At 44.5% G+C, this 19,074-nt stretch overlaps 1 protein-coding gene across 3 annotated transcripts in view; it reads left to right on the top strand.

The window, feature by feature from the left end:
• PDK2 (pyruvate dehydrogenase kinase 2) overlaps positions 1–19,074 on the top strand; it is a 243,586-nt gene that overhangs the window by 129,171 nt on the left and 95,341 nt on the right. For all 3 annotated transcript variants that reach the window (XM_044055144.1, XM_044055143.1, XM_044055145.1), the window contains one exon: positions 475–585. In XM_044055144.1, the coding sequence (XP_043911079.1) occupies positions 475–585 (111 nt within the window). The remainder of the gene's footprint in view (positions 1–474; positions 586–19,074) is intronic.

Genomic DNA, 19,074 nt, shown 5'->3' with positions numbered 1-19,074 from the left:
TTTTACTTTGTCTGTCTGTATACACTAAAGTTAGTTGGGTCACTCTACTTTTTGATTTGAGTCATTTAATCTGGACAGTCAGTGTGTAAGCATGTCTTGTTTATATAACCTTGTCCGTTAGTTAACTAGGAAATCCCACTGTACACAAGAGTCCTTTTTCAGTGGCAACCTGGGAGCACTGTCTGGTTAAGTGGCTTACTCAGTCACGCAGGTAAGTGTAGGTGGAAAGAACCAAATCCTGAACCTTTAATTACAGAGACATGTTTAACAGCTCAGAGCCGTAATACTCTGCGCTACATTCTCTAGCATAATACTGTCCTTTAATAGACGGTGACTGTTTTAGGAGGAGAAACTGATGTATTAATAATGTCATTTCTTTTTCCGCCACATATAAATATGTATGCTCAGATGTTGTTTTTGTCTGTCTGGTTTCTGACTTGGCTGTTTGCCTCATCCTATCTGTTTGTCACACAGGTGAGTGACAAAGGAGGAGGAGTTCCACTGCGTAAAATTGAGAGACTCTTCAGCTACATGTATTCCACAGCACCTACACCTAAGTTCGGCGACACCAGCCGAGCCCCCCTGGTAAGTTTTATACAACTACCTGCTTCCATTTTCGTTTTTTAAATCTTTGGGAGTATCTTCAAATGAGCAGATGAGTTACATTATCAAATGCTGCTGCAGTGATTGTGTATAAACAGGAGTGACAGCGTGGAATGGTGGAATATTCTAAATGATATGTGCAAATCTGTGGTGTTGCACTTTTTTAGGTGATGTAAAATTCAGAAATAAGGTTGTCAAAACTTCTCCATACAGTTGGTATGAGTCCATTTTTGAATGTTGATAAGCAACTCCTTTACTGGATTAATGGTGTCTGTGTCTGTCTGTGTGTGTCACACACTTGGCCTTTTGATATTTTTTCTCTTCATGGATCATTGTAGATGTCCTTCATGGATGCATCTGCAGTCATAACAAGTGGGTTGTCCTGTCGTCAGGCAGCCCTGCAGTCGGCCGGATTCCAAAGTCCGGGTCCGGCTTCGGCTGATGTCGCACTCCACCCGACGTCATCTCTGTTGGTCTTCGGGTATAAAAGCATCAGCCGACGCCATTTTCCTCAGTCTTTCTTGCCGTGGCCGAAGCAGAAGCTGTTCGCAAGTGCCGGTCGGTCGGATCCAGAGATTACTTCTACCGAATACTACTTGAAGACTTCTAAAGCTAAGTACCCGTTGGGGACTCTTTCTTGCCTCAGCCGATGTCAGAAAAAGTTAACAATTGTTTAACCTGTGGGAAACAAATACCTCATAAAGATTTCCACTCTTACTGTCTGCCTTGTTTAGGCCCAGCCCACGACGTAGCAGCCTGTTCGGCCTGTGCCTCTTTCAACCGACGACGCTTAGGCGTCGGTCGGAGTTTGCAGAACAGTTTTCGGTTCTGATTTTGCGTACATTATGCCGTCGGATCCTCCGACTACCCAATCTACCAAAAAACGCAAAGATAAAGACCGACACTCGCGGTCCGCGGTTTCGCCCGAAACCACGGTAAAGCAAACATGAGTGTCGCGGTTTCGCCCCAAACCGAGAAAACTGATCAAAGTACAGCTGAACCTATTCTTTCAACTGAGGCCCCTGCTACAACTCTTGAATCGACCTCAGAAATTTTACCCACTACGGTGGTTGACTTATCAGACACCATCCCTTGGATGTCTCTACCCCAGCACGTGGTGCTGCTAGGCCTCCAGCAGCCATGTCCATTAAGGCCTTCGCCAGGGCTAAAGCAGCCAAGACTACTAAAACAGTGCCTGTTAAACCCCCACATCCAGGCCCTCTTCTAGTTCTCAAATGCTTTCTTTGGCAGAAGATTTAATTTCTTTAATTAGAGGATCTCAATCTCACCCAGACAGGGCCTCTCAGCCCCAGAGAAGAGACCTAGGGCAGAGCCCCTGAGCCAGTGTCTTCTGATGATTCTGCTGATGAATCAGACATAACTGACCAGCCAGAGGCTCCCTTCTCCAATTTTGAAGATTCTGATGCTGAAGAATCCATTCCAGCTGCTTCCCCACCAGAAGAATTCTCCTTTGGGGAAACCTTGCATGCCATGCGAGAACAGTTCCAATGGCAGCAACAGGATTTTCAGACTCCAGAAAAGACTTAGGACCTTTCTGCACCTCCCACAGCACAGGCCCTTAGCTATACCTCCTGTTCTCTCTGTGGTGGATGATGCTTTCAATGATGTTTGCTCCACTCCAGATTCTTTACCCGGAGCCCCTGCCAAACCAGACAGATTTTACAGGGTGCCAGATACTCATCACCACCTTTACAAGGCCCCACTTGCAGACCCAGAAACTATATCCCAGGGTCCCAAGGCAGTAGCCGCGACCACAGCTAAGAACCCTATTCCTTCTGAAAGGGAAGCAAGGTCATTAGACAGATGGGGTAAAAAGGTCTACACTTCAGCTACTCTCTCAGCTAGAGCTTTAAACTGTCAGTTTCACATGATACAATACCAAGAGTTTATGCTTGATCAGTTAACTAAAAACTAACCACTGATGAATCTCTTGATAAGAAATATGTATTAGAGATGGTAAATAACATACAACAGGTTAGCAACCATTCCTTAAAATGTGGCTATGATGCACTGGAGGCTTCATTTAGATCAGCCACGACAGGCACAGTGATAAGAAGGCATGCATGGCTAAAGGAACAAGCTTTACCGGATCATGTTAAAGCTAAGTTGCTAGATGCTCCTATGGACAAGACAAGTTTGTTTGGTACGCCTGCCCAGCAGGTTATGAAGAAAATGGAAGAAATGGCAAAATCTGTTCAAACTGTTAAAGATTTCTTGCAGGTTCAACCCCCAAGGTTTAGCAGGAACTGGCCTGCCAAAAATTGGTCCTTTCCTGACTCCACAAAATTTCAAAGGGGCAGGAATAGACGTCCCAGAGGCAGAAACCAATCCAGAGGAGGTGCCTACAGAGGACGACAGTGGCAAGGTAACAACAGAGGCACAGACACAGCCACTGCCACTACATCAGCACAACCACAGTGACTTAATCCTAAATCTGCCTACCAGGGAACAAATAGCAGCTCCTCTAGGCGGAAAGTTAACCTTATTTTCAAAGAACTGGCACTACATAACAAAAGACAAGTGGATTTTACAAACCATAGATCAAGGTTACCGGTTTCACTTCCACACTTTACCAGTCAAAAGAGGAATGCCAAATCTACCTCCAAATCAAAAACAGAGGCTCTACGCCAGATAATGGAGTTAGCAAACATGAGAGCTGTGGAAAGAGTGCCAACAGCAGAACAAGGAAAGGGGTTCTATTCCAGACTATTCCTAGTTCCAAGAAAGGAAAAAGTTGGAGACCAATTCTCGACCTGTCCACCTTAAATACATACATCATTGTCCCAAAATTCAAAATGCTGACCCTACAGCAACTTCTTCCCATGCTGGGCAAGGAGTCTTGGCTGGTAACTCTAGATCTCAAGGAGGCATACCTGCACGTCCCCATTCGACCAATCTGCAGAAGATACCTCAGATTTCTTGCAGGATCAGAGCACTATCAATTCTCAGCATTGCCCTTTGGCTTATCTACTGCCCAGAGTATTCACAAAATGCCTGGCATCAGTAATCGCCCATCGCAGACTACAGGGAATTCAAATTTACCCATACCTGGACGACTGCCTGCTACAAGGGACAACAAAAGCAAGCTGACAACAGATTTACAAAGGGTCATTTACTTGCTACAAGGACTGGGATACACAGTCAATTTACAAAAGTCAAGGCTGATACCATCCCAAACAAGGACATTCTTGCGGAATTGGACACAGTACAACAAATGGCATTCCTGACTACAGAAAAACAAAAGAACTTCCTCTTTACTTCTTGGCACTAACAAAACTGAACAAGTTAACAGCAAGAAAAGTTCTGCAGGCCTTGGGCTTCATGGCATCATGCATAATCTTGGTCCCATTTGCCAGACTACATATGAGGAAACTACAGTGGTACCTAAAGAATTTATGGTCCCAACACAGACACAGTCTAGAAACAGAAATCCCACTAATTCCATGCTTAAAACAGGAGTTCCTATGGTGGGCTCAGGCATGCCAGTCAAACCCAGGCCTACCCTTTCGCAGATGTCAACCAAGCCAGACCATCACAACAGATGCTTCAGACCTAGGATGGGGGCCCACATGCTGGACAAATGCGTGCAAGGATTGTGGACACAGGATCAACTTCACCTGCACATCAATCTAAAAGAAATGCTGGCAGTAAAACTGGCAATCCAAAAGTTCAAACCATTTCTCAAAGAGGGCCAGTTGATGATAAGGACAGACAACACCACAGTCATGTGGTACATCAACAAACAGGGAGGCACTCATTCATACCCCTATGCAGAATGACCTTGGAGCTGTGGACCCTGGCACTCAGCTACAACATTCAGTTACAGGCAATATTTGTACCCGGGAAAGACAATACTCTAGCAGACATATTAAGCAGAACCACTTCGGATGCCCACGAATGGAAGCTGCACCCGGACATCTTCAAGACCATCTCGAAGAAATGGGGAATGCCACAGATAGACCTATTCGCATCACCTCTCAATCACCAGCTCATAAAATTCTGCACAAGGACTTTCCACCCACTAGCATGGAAAGTGGACTCACTCTCCTTCAACTGGAAAGGCCTAACAGCATATGCATTCCCACCTCTTCCTTTGATACACAAGGTACTACTAAAAATCAAGGAAGAACGTCCAAGGATAATCCTGATAGCTCCAAACTGGCCAAGACAACACTGGTACCCACTACTGAAGAGCATGTCTCGGAACAATATGTGGCCAATACCCAGATGCCTTTGATGTTAACTCAGAACAACTACAGCATCATACATCCAAACCTAAAAACGCTGCAACTGACTGCATGGAACATCACATAGCAGCAGCTAATCCAGAACTTTCCCAAAGAGTTAAAGACATTATTCTAGAAGCACGCAGACCTTCAACAAGAAGGAACTATGCTGGAAAATGGAAAAGGTTTGTCATTTGGAGTACGGAAAGAGGAAAAGATGTGTCAAACATAGATATGCCTAACATTCTGGAGTATCTGGCGAACTTCTTCATTCAGGCCTGTCCTACTCCTCCATCAAGATACATGCATCAGCTATTTCAGCAGAATACAGCTTTGATCCACCTGTTTTTTCGCACCCTTTGCTCAGGCAGTTCCTCAGAGGAATCAAGAATGTAAAACCTCCAAGGAAACCACCATTACCAGCTTGGGATTTAAACTTTGTGCTAGAAAAGTTGACACTATCACCCTTTGAACCAGCAGCAACAGCAGACCTACAACACCTGTCATGGAAAACTGCTTTCCTACTGGCAATTACTTCAGCAAGGAGGGTTTCAGAACTACAGGCCTTAATGGCAGTGCAACCCTTCCTAATCTTCCACCAAGATAGAGTGTCCATGAGGACTAATCCTACATTTATGCCCAAGGTGGTATCCAGAGTGTATTTAAACCAGGCAATCCACCTACCTACCTTCTTTCCTAACCCACAAAACAGAGGGGAAAGAATACTGCATACCTTGGATGTACATAGACAGCTACGCTACTACTTGGACAGAACAAAAATAGCAGAAAGACTGACCAACTTTTGTAGCCTATGCAACAGGAAGGGAAGGAAAAGCTATTTCCAAACAGACAATCTCCAAATGGATAGGAAATTGCATAAGATACTGTTACTCCTTCCATGGAAAACCAATTCCACAGAACATAAGACCTCATTCTACAAGGGCAACAGCCACTACCACAGCCTTCTTACGAGGAGTGGCAACCAAAGACATTATTGAGGCGGCTACTTGGACCTCCGTGCATACATTTGCCAAGCATTATAATTTGCCTCTATATTCCAGATCCCGAGCAGGGTTTGCCACTGCTGTACTGCAAGGGATCCTAAACACACCATAATCTACTTTTATCCTCCTCCCTAGTTGGCTATGGTATTCTACCCACTTGTTATGACTGCAGATGCATCCATGAAGGACATAGTACAGTTTTGTACCTACCATAAATGTAGATGTCCGAACTGGATAGCATCTGCAGTCAGGATTACCCTCCCTCCTTCCCTCTGTGGTACTCCTAGGGTGTTTACCCTCCTAATAGCTAGCTGTTGGGGGGGAGTCTTTTATGGTGTATTTGTTTGTATATATGTACATACATGCTTATTGTTGTGTTTACCTCTATCTATTTGGAAACATTGGCATCTATCCAAATTTTAGCCTGCAGAGGGCTACTGGCATCTGGGGCAAGAAACACTGAGGAAAATGGCGTCGGCTGATGCTTTTATACCCGAAGACCAACAGAGATGACGTCGGGTGGAGTGCGACATCAGCCGAAGCCGGACCCGGACTTTGGAATCCGGCCGACTGCAGGGCTGCCTGACGACAGGACAACCCACTTGTTATGACTGCAGATGCTATCCAGTTCGGACATCTACATTTATGGTAGGTACAAAACTGTACTTTTTCTATTGACAGGTGACTGTGAGTGAAGTTTGAATATACTTGACAGTTACAACACTAACCTGTTTTATTACCTGCCCTTCAGAGCTCTGATAATTGGACTACAGCTTCATCCATTAGTCTTGGTTTTGATTCTGTCCTCTTCAGTTTGCCTGTTACCATTAACAGGCTTTGTGTTATGCATTGAGAAGGATACTTGCAGATGTACCAGGTGCTCCGAGTGTAAGCATGCTTTCAGTATCTGTAAGTTGTACCCATTTTGTAATGGGGCTTAAGTATGTGCAGTTAGATGCTGCAAAGTATAAGTGCATCAACAGTATCTAAAATGTGCCTAGTTCTTAAGTGGGGGTTAAGCATTTGCAGATGTGCAGGATGGATCCTTATACAAGCATGTTAGCAATATGTGTGTAGTTCTTAATGGGGGGAGGTGGGCATTATACATTGCTGTTGTCATTAGTGAACCAGTCAGCAAGCAGCAGTTACAGTACTAGAGCAAAGTGTCTTGTTTGCATTTAGATCCTGACATGGTACTACAGAATTCTTAACAAACACCAATTTTGTGTAATCTGCATAAAGTGAGCAAATCAGTCAACCAGACACTCAGGCATATGTGGCTTTTGAGGTTTAACTATTTAACAGGGTTAATGAATAAAACAAAAGCTTTTTGGTTAAAAAGGACGATGAGTTACTATGCTTGGTGTGGAGAAGGGAGTATTCTACAGATGGGGGAGTCTCTGGGACACAAATCTGTCCCGCCAACAAGTCCTATTGATGTCACAGACCAGGTTGAGGTCATGCATTCGGGTTACTCGAGTGGAGCTTGACTTTCGGATATGGAGCAGTCCCATCAAGGCAGGGTCTGAGATTGCTTTGTATGCCAGACAGAGGTCACCTTTGAGGAGTCTGTATGAAAGTGAGTAGAGGGACAGGGCTTTTAGCCTGTCTGTGTAGGGTAGATGTTTGAGGCCCTGGATTCTTCTTGTGAGGAACCTCTATTGTGTGTCCAACTGCTGCATGTCCTTTGCGAGGTACATGCTGAAGGGGGCATTGTACTCAATAATTGGCCTTAAAAGGGAAGAATACAGGGATGTTATGACCTCCTTGTCCCTGGATGAGATACCCTCACTTATGCGGTGGGCCATGTAGAAAGTTTTCCATAGAACGGAAGCAACATGGTGGTCAGTTGTCAGGTTGCTATCAACCTGGGTGCCCAAATCCCTCACAACTGATTGTGTGCTTAGGACATTGTTATTAATGTGATAATATGCGAGGACGTCACTCTTCCCCAAAGAGGATGATGCATTGTTTGGCATTCAACTTGAGGCCATGTTTCTGGCACCAGTGATTTGTTTGGGTGAGACCTTCTTGGAGGACGTCCACATCACTTGGGGAATTGATGACCGCACCCAGCTTGCAGTTGTCTGCAAACTTGGTCAGCCATAGCCCACTGGTTTTGGCCTGCACCTCAGAGAAGTATATCTTGAGTAACAGAGGCACCAACACCGATCCCTCGGGTGCGTCGCTTGTTATGGGTTTACTGTTTGAGGTGGCTTCCCCTATTTTGATTAGGTGGGTTCTATCAGTGAGCCAGTTTGCTATCCATCTGGTAACATTTGCTATCCATATGGTAACCTATGGATTGATGCCTAGTTGAGAAAGTTTATCTGTTATGCCCGAGTGGAGACTAGTGTCGAAGGCTTTGGCCAGGTCAAGGTAGGACACAGTCTTCCCCTCTTCCATGGCTTTGGTGACTGTCTCAAAGAAGTCGACCAGATTTAGCAAACATGATCTCCCCTTGACAAAGCCAGACTGTGTGGGTTCAAGTGTTTGGTGGTTGCCAGTGTCCCTGTTAATGATGCCCATGATAATCCGTTCCATGGCTTTGCAGATCAGGCTCGTTAGGCTGACGGGTCTACAGTTTCCTGGATAGGTGGACGCTCCACCTTTGTGTAAAGGGATGACAGTAGCTGTCCTCCACTCGGCTTGGACAAAGTCGGTACTCAGGCTTTTGTGAATGGGTGCCTAATAGTGCTGCAGGTTCATGCCTGAGTTCATGTAGGATGCAGCCTGGGGTATTATCGGTCCCATGGAGGCTGTATTTTTTGCCTTTGAGAGGGCAGGATGACCTGATGTTCATCGTGCATACAGCTGCAGTAATCACAGAAGGGTTTTCTCCTGTCAGGCGGTCCCTCGGTCGGCCGAATTCCAAAGTCTTGGTCCGGCGTCGGTTGTCGTCGCTCTCTCTTCTGACATCAGTGAGGCCAGAGTATATAAGACACAGCCGACGCCATGTTCTTCAGTCTTTTTTGTCGCGCGGTGCCCGAAGCAGAAGCAGTTCGCAAGTGCCGATCGGCCAGCTCCTGAATTACGAAAATTTTGGAAACCGAAGTCTTCATTAAAGCTAAGTACCCCGTTGGGGAAACTTTTCTTGCCTCAGACCGATGTCAGAAAAAGTTAATAATTGTATTTCTTGTGGGAAGCAAATACCGCTTAAGGATTTCCATTCCCTCTGCATACCTTGTTTGGGCCCAGACCACGACGTCTCGGGCTGTCGCTTTTGTGCTACCTTCAATAAATACACTATTAAGCGTCGGGCGGAGTTCGTCCAACACTACTTTGGTAAAGCTTTTGATTATAAAATGTCGTCAGACTCTCAGACTACCGTTTTGTCCAAAAAAATGCAAGGAAAAGGACCGACACGCGAGGCCCGCGGTCCCTGCCGACACCACGCCAAAACAGGCTACACGTGGTCCGGTTCTCAGCGAGACGCCTTTGCAGTCCCTGACTACCGACGACGCTCCTTTGGCGGTGTCCTCTGTACCCGAGACCGCTGGGTCCTCGGCCCTTTCCCAGACTACAACCGAAGCCTTTGCTAATGTTGAGCCTACTAATGTGGACAGGTCCACCTCCACCCATGGTGTATTTAGGCCCTCATCTTCTTTTTCAATTAAGGCCTTTACTAAATCCAAAGCAGCCAGGCATCCCACGAGGCCTGTTGCATAGGGCCCATCTCCAGGTCCCATGCCTAAAAAACAGATGTTTAAAATGGCTGAGGATTTAATTACTCTTATCAGAGGTTCTCAACCCCCTCCAGACAAGAGACCCAGAGTGGAGGAAGATTCTCCCTCTTCTGATCAGGGATCCATTTTATCAGAACATTCTGATGTAGAGGAACACTCTTACTCTCCTTTTGAGGATTCGGATTCAGAACAGTCCATTCCTTCTGTATCTCCTCCTGAGGATTTTTCCTTTGGGGAAACCTTGCACACCTTGAGGGAACACTTCCATTGGGAAGGCCAAGACTTTTCAGATTCCAAGAAAAGACTTAGGGAATTTCTTTTGTTACCTCAACACAGACCTCTGGCTATACCCCCTGTTTTGGACATACTGGATGATGTCTATTCGGAGGCTTGCCTTAACCCGGATTTTCTGCCTCCTGCACCAGTCAAACCTGATAGGTATTACAGAGTACCCAGCTCTCACCAATTTCTCTTCAAAAGCCATAATGCTGACCCTGAAACCATTTCACAAGGCCCCAAGGGATTGAAGGCCTCCACTGCCAAGAATCCACTTCCTGCAGAAAGGGAATCAAGATCTTTAGAAAGGTGGGGTAAAAAGGTATATACCTCGGCCACCCTAGCCATGAGGGCCTTAAATTGTCAGTTTCATATGCTTAAATATCAACAGTTCCTGTTATCACAATTAAGGAACAAAATGTCTCAACCTGAACAACCAGATTTAAAGGAGTTACAGGATATGATGCATAGTGCGGAGCAAGTGGGTAAACACACCTTACAATGTGGTTATGATGCCCTAGAGGCTTCAAGTAGAGCGGCTGCTACGGGATCAGTCATTCGCAGACATGCTTGGCTTAGAGAACAAAACTTGCCTGATCATGTGAAAGCTAAACTTCTAGATGCTCCTTTACAAAAGGATGTGCTGTTTGGTACTAATGCTGAGGAGATATTACGGAAGATGGAAGAAAAAGCCAAATCCATGCAAACTGTCAAAACCTTTTTCCAGGTCCAACCACCACGTTTTAGCAGAAATTGGCCTTCAAAGAACTGGTCCTTTCCAGCCACTGACAAGCCTCAAAGAGGTAGATACAGACGCACAAGGGGCAGAGGGCAATCACAAGGATCATATAGAGGACGACAATGGCAAACTCCAGCACCAAGAGGTGGCGAGGACAGTGCACAACAATACAGGAAGCAAACCCAATGACTCCCTCATTTCCATGCCAAGCACGTCTCAGCTGGCAGCACCTTTGGGAGGAAAGCTAGCATTATTTGCAAACAATTGGCATATTGTCACAACAGACAAATGGATCCTGGACATTATAAACAGAGGCTACAAATTTCATTTCCACACTCTTCCAAAAATGAGAGGCATGCCAAACCTGCCACAGAATCAAAGGGAAGAGGCACAACTACAAATTTCAAAGCTCTTAAACATGAGAGCTATTCAAGAGGTACCTTCTCACGAACATGGTCAAGGTTTTTATTCAAGGCTTTTTCTGGTACCAAGGAAAGGAACCGACTGGAGACCCATTTTGGACTTATCCATCCTAAACACATTTCTACTCGTACCAAAATTCAAGATTCTCACGTTACAGCAACTTCTTCCCATGCTGGGCAAGGAGTTTTGGCTGGTAACATTGGACCTCAAGGAGGCATACCTGCTTGTCCCAATCAGACAAAGCTGCAGAAGATACCTTAGATTTCTTGCAGGTTCAATCCACTATCAATTCTCTGCATTGCCCTTTGGCTTATCTACTGCGCCCAGAGTATTCACAAAGTGCCTGGCATCAGTGATTGCCTACTGCAGACTTCAAGGGATACAAATTTGCCCTTATTTGGACGACTGCCTGATCCAAGCTGACAGCAAGCACATACTTCTGGAACATCTGACATATGTGACACGGCTATTGCATGCCCTGGGATACACAATCAACAAAGAGAAATCAAGGCTAACACCATCTCAGAAAATAACCTTCCTGGGTGCCAACTTGGACACAAACACCCAGATGGCCTATCTTATGCCAGAAAAACAAGGGTAACTATCTCAGTACTTCAAAATACTAGCAAAAAGTACCAGGCTTACTGCAAGGAAAATCCTGCAGGCTCTGGGATTCATGGCATCTTGCATTCTTTTAATCCCATGTGCAAAGCTGCATATGAGGAAACTTCAATGGTACCTAAAAAACCTATGGTCTCAACACAGTCACAGTTTGGAAACAATACTACCAATAATCCCATGTTTGCAAAAGGAATTTCTATGGTGGGCCCAAGCATGTCAAGCAAACACAGGCCTCCCATTCTGCAAGCCTCAAGCAGAGCAAGTTATCATAACAGACGCCTCAGATTATGCTTTGGGGGCGCACATGATGGACAGGTGCATCCAGGGCAAATGGTCCCAAAAAGAAAAGCACCTCCACATCAATCAAAAAGAAATGCTAGCAGTAATAAATGCAATTACAGCTTTCAAGGACTTCCTGCATCCAGGACAATTACTCATAAGAACAGACAACACCACAGTAATGTGGTACATAAACAAACAAGGAGAAACACATTCATACCCCCTGTGCAGACTAGCCATGACCCTTTGGAACTTGGCTCTGGAATGGCAAATCGAACTTCAAGCACAGTACCTGCCAGGATTGGAAAACACACTGGCAGACAAATTAAGCAGAAATATGACAGACCCACACGAATGGAAGTTACATCCGCAGGTGTTTGCAGAAATAACCCAAGTGTGAGGGAGGCCAGACATAGATCTTTTTGCCTCCCACAGGAATCATCAATTGGAAAAGTTTTGTTCGAGGACCTTTCATCCAAAGGCCTGGAGAGTGGACGCCCTTTCATTCAGTTGGACAGCATGGACAGTTTACACATTCCCACCTCTGCCTCTTCTGCCCAAGGTGCTTTTGAAAGCAAGAGCAGACAGACCGAAGATGATACTGATTGCTCCAGATTGGCCAAGGCAACACTGGTACCCATTGCTGAGGAGCCTAACACATACTCCTCCCTGGTCCCTGCCTCTAATGCCACTTCTGCTGACTCAGCACAGTTACAAAACTCTCCACAGTCAGCTGAAAACACTCAATCTCGCTGCATGGAAAATTCCTTAACACCACAACAGACCCTACTCTCCAAGGAGGTGCAGGATGTCATTTTGGAGGCCAGAAGACCATCAACTAGAAAAGCTTACTCCGCAAAATGGAAGCGGATTTGTTCTTGGAATGCGAAAAAAGGCCAGGACCCTAGAAAACTGAACTTGCCTCGGGTATTACAGTATCTAGCTGAGCTGCTAAACAGTGGACTTTCATTTTCTTCCATAAAAATCCATGCCTCAGCTATTTCTGCAGAATACAATACGGATCCTCATTTATTTTCTCACCCACTCTTACGACAGTCCCTCAGAAGGGCTAAGAATATTAGACCACCAAGGAAACAACCAATACCAGCCTGGGATCTTAATTACATACTAGAAAAATTAACATTGCCTCCTTTTGAACCAGCTGCCTCAACAGAATTGCAATATTTGTCCTGGAAAACTGCCTTCCTTCTGGCTATCACTTCAGCTCGTAGAGTTTTGGAATTACAGGCCCTCATGGCGGTGCAGCCCTTTCTCATTTTCCATTAGGACAGGATCTCCCTTCGTACCAACCCATCTTTTATACCTAAAGTGATATCTAGGGTAGCTTTAAATCAAGCCATACACCTTCCTACCTTTTACCCCAATCCTCAAAACAAAGGGGAAAGGCTGCTACATTCCTTAGACATCCATAGGCAGCTATGTTACTATTTGGACAGAACAAAGTCCTTCAGGAAATCAGAACAACTCTTTGTGTCCTATGCTGTAGGGGCTCAAGGGAAGCCAGTTTCCAAGCAGACTATTTCAAAGTGGATAGGCCACTGCATACGGTTTTGTTATTCCTATCATGGGAAATCTGTTCCTACAGGTATCAGATCGCACTCCACCAGGGCCACAGCTACCTCTACAGCTTTCCTCAGAGGAGTTCCTACCAAAGATATTCTGGAGGCAGCCACTTGGAGTTCTGTACATACCTTCACAAAACACTACCACCTGCCTTTATATTCCAGAACAAGAGCAGGCTTTGCCACTGCTGTTTTGCAGGGCATTCTGGCTCAACCCAGTTCCTGCTAGTACCTACCACCCTCTGCGTAGCTTTGGGATTCTACCCATCTGTGATTACTGCAGCTGTATGCATGATGAACATAGTACAGTTTTGTACCTACCATAAATGTAGATGAGTGCTAATACAGCTGCAGTACAGGTTTCCCTCCCTCCTTCCCCACTTGGTAAAGGCATGGGGCCTAACAACCTCTTCATACAGCCTGACTGGGTTATCCTTCTAAGGTTTATTTGCTTGCAACCACTGTTTTTGGATTATATTGCATTACATGTATACGCATATAAGCATAATTTATGTATTGCCTTCTTTCGGGGGGCACCTGACATCTGGGGCAAGAAAGACTGAAGAACATGGCGTCGGCTGTGTCTTATATACTCTGGCCTCACTGACGTCAGAAGAGAGAGCGACGACAACCGACGCCGGACCAAGACTTTGGAATTCGGCCGACCGAGGGACCGCCTGACGGCAGAAAACCCTTCTGTGATTACTGCAGCCGTATTAGCACTCGAACATCTACATTTATGGTAGGTACAAAACTGTACTTTCCCTAGAGATGAGGGGAGGGGGGGGATGTCCTGATTTACTGATGGGGAGGACAGAGGGGTGAAATTTTCACTGAATCTGTCAGCCAGTAGGTTGGCTATATCTACAGCATTTGTGTATGTGGTGTCCTTGACCACCAGTTCTGAACAAATCTGGATGCTTCCTTTGAGATTGCGGACATATGTAAAGAAGGCCTTTGGACTCGAAGTTGGCTTTAGAGGATTTCACTAGTGCTCTTATTTGCTTGTTCAGGCTAAGGAGAGATTGCTTCCAGTTGGGCACCTGCTCCTTCTCGGTCCTGGACAGCAATTTTTTTTCCTTTTGTTATGTAGTTTATTTATTGCAGATGTCCACCAGACGGGTTTACCTTTCCTTGCGGGGGATGATTTTGCCCTGTTGGGTATTCCTGATTCTGTGCATCTATATAAATGCTCATATAGTACTTTGGTGTAGATTTGGACATCGGTGCCAGTTCCTACAGAGGGGGAGGTGGCTGTGAAGCTGTTTATACCATCCCTCAGGAGGTTGTAATCAACTTTGGAGAATTTTTTTTGTTTAACCGTAGCTGGGGGGGGGTGTCAGGGGAGATAGTGACTTCGAAAGTGACCGCTTTATAGTCTGATCTTACCAGGGAGGTTGATTCTGTAGGGGTGCTGCAGTGGTTACTCATATTAGTTAATACCAAGTCCACAATATTATCACCTCTTCTGGGGGTATTGACTAGCTGTTCCAAGGCATTTGCATTGATAAAATCGAGGAATCTCTGGCCATTTGTGTTCTGGCATGAGTAGTTTTTCCAGTGTATGGCTGGGTAGATAAAGTCACCCAGGATCAGGGTAAAGGGTTGAATTTTGATAGATTCAAAGAGGTCCAGTAGGTGGAGTGGGTATCATGAGTCAAGTTTGGGGGCCTCTAGCTAGCTATGATTTGAATAGGGGTCTTGTCAATGGTTAACTGCACCTGGAGTGTCTCATACTGTTTGACCAGCCTGGAGGTGTGTGTGTCATTAATATATATTTAAACTCCACCTCCTTTGGCTTTGCTGCCCACAGTTTGGTGTCTGAATGTATGATAGGATTAGTAACCAGGTAAGGCTGGGGTGCTCTCCACCACTTTGAACCAGGTTTCTGTAACTGCACAATGTCAGCATCTTCCAGGGTTAATAATGCTTACAATGAGTGCAGTTTCATGTTTAGACTCCTAGTGTTTCGCAGCATGGCCTTTAGTTTGCATTTTGTTGAATTTTTTATGTTTGTAGTATCGACCTCATGACTTTTCCTGAAAAGGCACTATGGGGAGGCAAAGGCCTTTGCTAGAAGCCTGAAGCCCAAGTGAGACAGATGCAGGCCATCTCTAGCAAAGTATAGTGGTCTATTGATCATATCTTCCCAGCCTGTCAGGTACTGGATTCCCCTGGAATGATACCCGGAACTAAGCCAATTGTTAAAATCAAACATTTTCTGTTTGTATTGAGGCATCATTCTGGGTGACAGTATAATGCTGCTTAAGGCTAGGGACATACCTGCCTAGGACACATATTCAGCAAGCTCAGTCATGTCTCTCTTCTTATAGTCCAGTAATTGTATAGTAATTATATAATGATATAATTATATTGTATAGTAATTGTATATCCGTATAGTAACTATAAGTGGGCGTTGGGGATAGACTGTAACAGCCTACCACCCAGGTATTGTCGAAATGTGAATCCTGCAGTTTATTCACTTCAGTGTCATATATTACACTATCTGTCTGTGTTAATATGCACATGTTTAATCCCTGTTGAGTGTTTAGATGAGACACTAGTGAGTTGGAAGATGAGGAGTTGTGTTCATAGGTTCATAGGTTCATACTAGGCTATCTGCCCTAGGGCATTTATAAGCCTAGCCAGAATGTGTTTGGCTTTCGCCACCCATTTTAAATTTATTTTGCTATGCCCTTTTTCGAGGTTAGTATACTGTGCCTTTTAGGAGTTGTGGTAGGGTTTCATTCCGTGTACCTTTACATAGTGGGAGTTCTGTGGTGCACTTGAACAGACTTTTACACTGGTGTCTAACTCTAGATGCCTTGGGTAACCATGTGTTGGTGAGGTGGGATTTTTTTGGTGTTTTGGACTAATGAGAGATGGTGACTGGCATCAGGCTGAGTGACTGGCATCAGGCTGATTGGTACAGTTGTAACACTTTTGTGTGTATTTCCATATTACTGTTGTACTAAGGCTCTCTTTTTTATTGAATGTAACGGAGTGCAGGTAGTGAGGAGTGGAGATTTAGCCAAGTGTAATTATATAATAGGGAAATGATTATTCTGTTTGGAGGCATCACTATGCTGTAATGAGTTAAATCCTCTTTTGTGGTCCGTATTTACTAGCCTATAGGCAATAACCAAAAACCAAGTAGCAGACAGAACTGCTTCATGGGGTGAATGACATGAATTTATGTCATGAAAAGTATTTTTAAGTTTGACCAGCCTTGAGATAGGTGATTTCAGGATTGGGTGAGAGGAGGGAACCATCCTGCCTAATAATAAAAAAAAAATAAAAAATCTAGAAGGCTCTGGAGCAGAATTTGTAGTAGTTTGATATAACTGGATAAATATTATAACTATAAATATAAAATATATACATATATATAAATATATACATACAAGTAAATATAAATATATGTCTAAGATGAATATAATTTATCATTTTTTTTCTTTTTATCCATCTTGAAATAGTTTTGCTGTTGACACTGTATAACATTGTATTTCTACTTAATGCCTTGTAATAATCCTGTAACATTGCTGTTTAATGCTAATTTATAATGAAAATTGTATAATATGTTTGAGCTTTTCTCCCTGGGCCTCTGCTGAAAAAGGGCTCTTCAGGTCAGTCGGACAATCCCAGTCAATAAATGTAAAATGATAAATAAAACAAAAAAAGTTTTAAGATAATTTGGGAGTCTGAGAGGGATTATTGATTCATCTTGTGGTGGTTCTCCAAGGGCTAAGAAGCGAAGATGCTTCTGATAATTTATATGTTAAGGATGACATCAAGGAATTTGACAAATTCTTGTATTACATTAGTGTCACTAAATTGGGTGTCAGTTTACATATTGAGTACATGACAGAGTACTGAATTATTTGGACATAGCTTATGGTTCAGGTTGTCATATTTTGTGTTGGCTGCACTCTGTAATGGGGAATATTAATAACTGTAGATACCACTGATGTGTTAAATGCATTGTTTTTTTCTTATTCAAATATAGAAGTGAAACAAAACGGATGTTCATGATTCACTGACTTCAATCCTGTTAACATTATTGCTTTACATTTTTTGAGTACTGTAGTTCCTGTCCCTTGTTGCGTACAGGCACAATTTTCTGTCACTGGGAGGTCTGTTAACCTTTCTGTAGTTTTCTTATAAAAAATCAAGTGTACATTATTTTCTAAAGTACTTTTGGCCCTGCTGCAGGGATTTTTTTACTCAATTTTCATCTACAGTTTCTGTAAGCAGAACCTTAATTTATCCTAGTTTAAATAATTCCTGTGCATGTACTGCAGTTTTTGTCTACAGACCACTTAAGAGCATCTGTTCTTAGCTAGGATAAAACTTCTTTTCTCAGAGTTTAATTTTCATTCTAATTTTTTTCCTGTTCACCTGTTAAGATATTGTCCCTTTTAGGTAAGATCAAGACTCAAATGGTGTAGTAATGTACAGGTTCTCACCATGTCCAAGGTTCCTTGAGGAGTGACGGGCCTGTTTGCCCACCTTTTCTTTTAATGTGGCTGTTTATTGTGGGTATGATTACAGCAAGGGGGATTTAAAAACTTTTTTTTTTTTTTAAATATTCCAGGTTTTCATGTTGTTCTTCAGGAAAGGAAGAGAAAACCTATCGACAGAGGGTTGTTGAAGCCTTCGTTTCAAGAAGCTTTGAGTGACCAAGATGGATCCAGCAAGTCCTCAAAATCTTCTAAGACTTCGGACTCTAATCTAAAAAAATCCTCTACTTCAGCTCCACTGCCATCGGAACCGACAGTCTTTTCCTTTCGGAGCCGGTCCCCAGCATTGGAACCGGTGTCCGAAGCTCCTAAGAGTCCATTACTTCAGTTGGTACCACCTTAGGTGCACTCCTCTCGGTCCTCTATCAGCCTGTCAGATCTGGATGTGGATCGTGTGGTGCAGAAGCTGTTATTGGCACCGGCCTTGGCAAAAATGTTATCTGCTTCGACCCAAATGGCTTCGGAACTGAAGACCATTGCACCAACTGAAACTGTTCCTCCTCTCAGCCATGCTGGTCCGTCTGAGCCGGAGGAGTCCGACCTGATGTTAGTGGAACCCTCGGAGCCAACCCCTGCTCCAGTGTCTTCGGCTCCATGCATTCTGACATCCTCGGTGCCGATCGAGGACTCTAGGAGCTGACACACTCTGGTCGGGTCCGGGGAGGATAATCGGACCGACTTGTCTGTTCCGACTCTGCCTCTCGGGGCTTCTGCTTGGATGAGCTCTGCTCCTACCTCGGGCTCAGAGCCCACTGTCCCTCAGAGCAGAGGTGCTTTCGATGCCATGAGGAGAGTCATGTCTCCTGAGACATCCTTGACCTCAGGTCTGCCTTCCTCCTCCCCTAAAGTGCCTGTGTCTGCTTCTGCCTCACACATCCTGACCAAGGGTAGAGACCCAGAACCTCAGGAAGCTCCATTGGGTGGCCCCTGCTCTTCCGAGACCTCACCAGAAGCTCCCACTGATGAGGTTCCCAGGAAGAGATTGTGTAAGTGGAAACATCTAGACTCCCCATAGAAGTCTCTAACATCAGATACTGACTTAGATGAGGCAGAAGGGTCCCCACGGTCCCCCTCTGAGGATATCTCATTCGCT

Source organism: Protopterus annectens, chromosome 13.part0 (genome assembly GCF_019279795.1).
Source record: "Protopterus annectens isolate FY-2018-M chromosome 13.part0, PAN1.0, whole genome shotgun sequence".
Lineage (NCBI taxonomy): Eukaryota > Metazoa > Chordata > Ceratodontiformes > Protopteridae > Protopterus > Protopterus annectens.
Note: the sequence above shows the minus strand (reverse complement) of the source record. Positions and strands in the feature narration are given on the sequence as shown.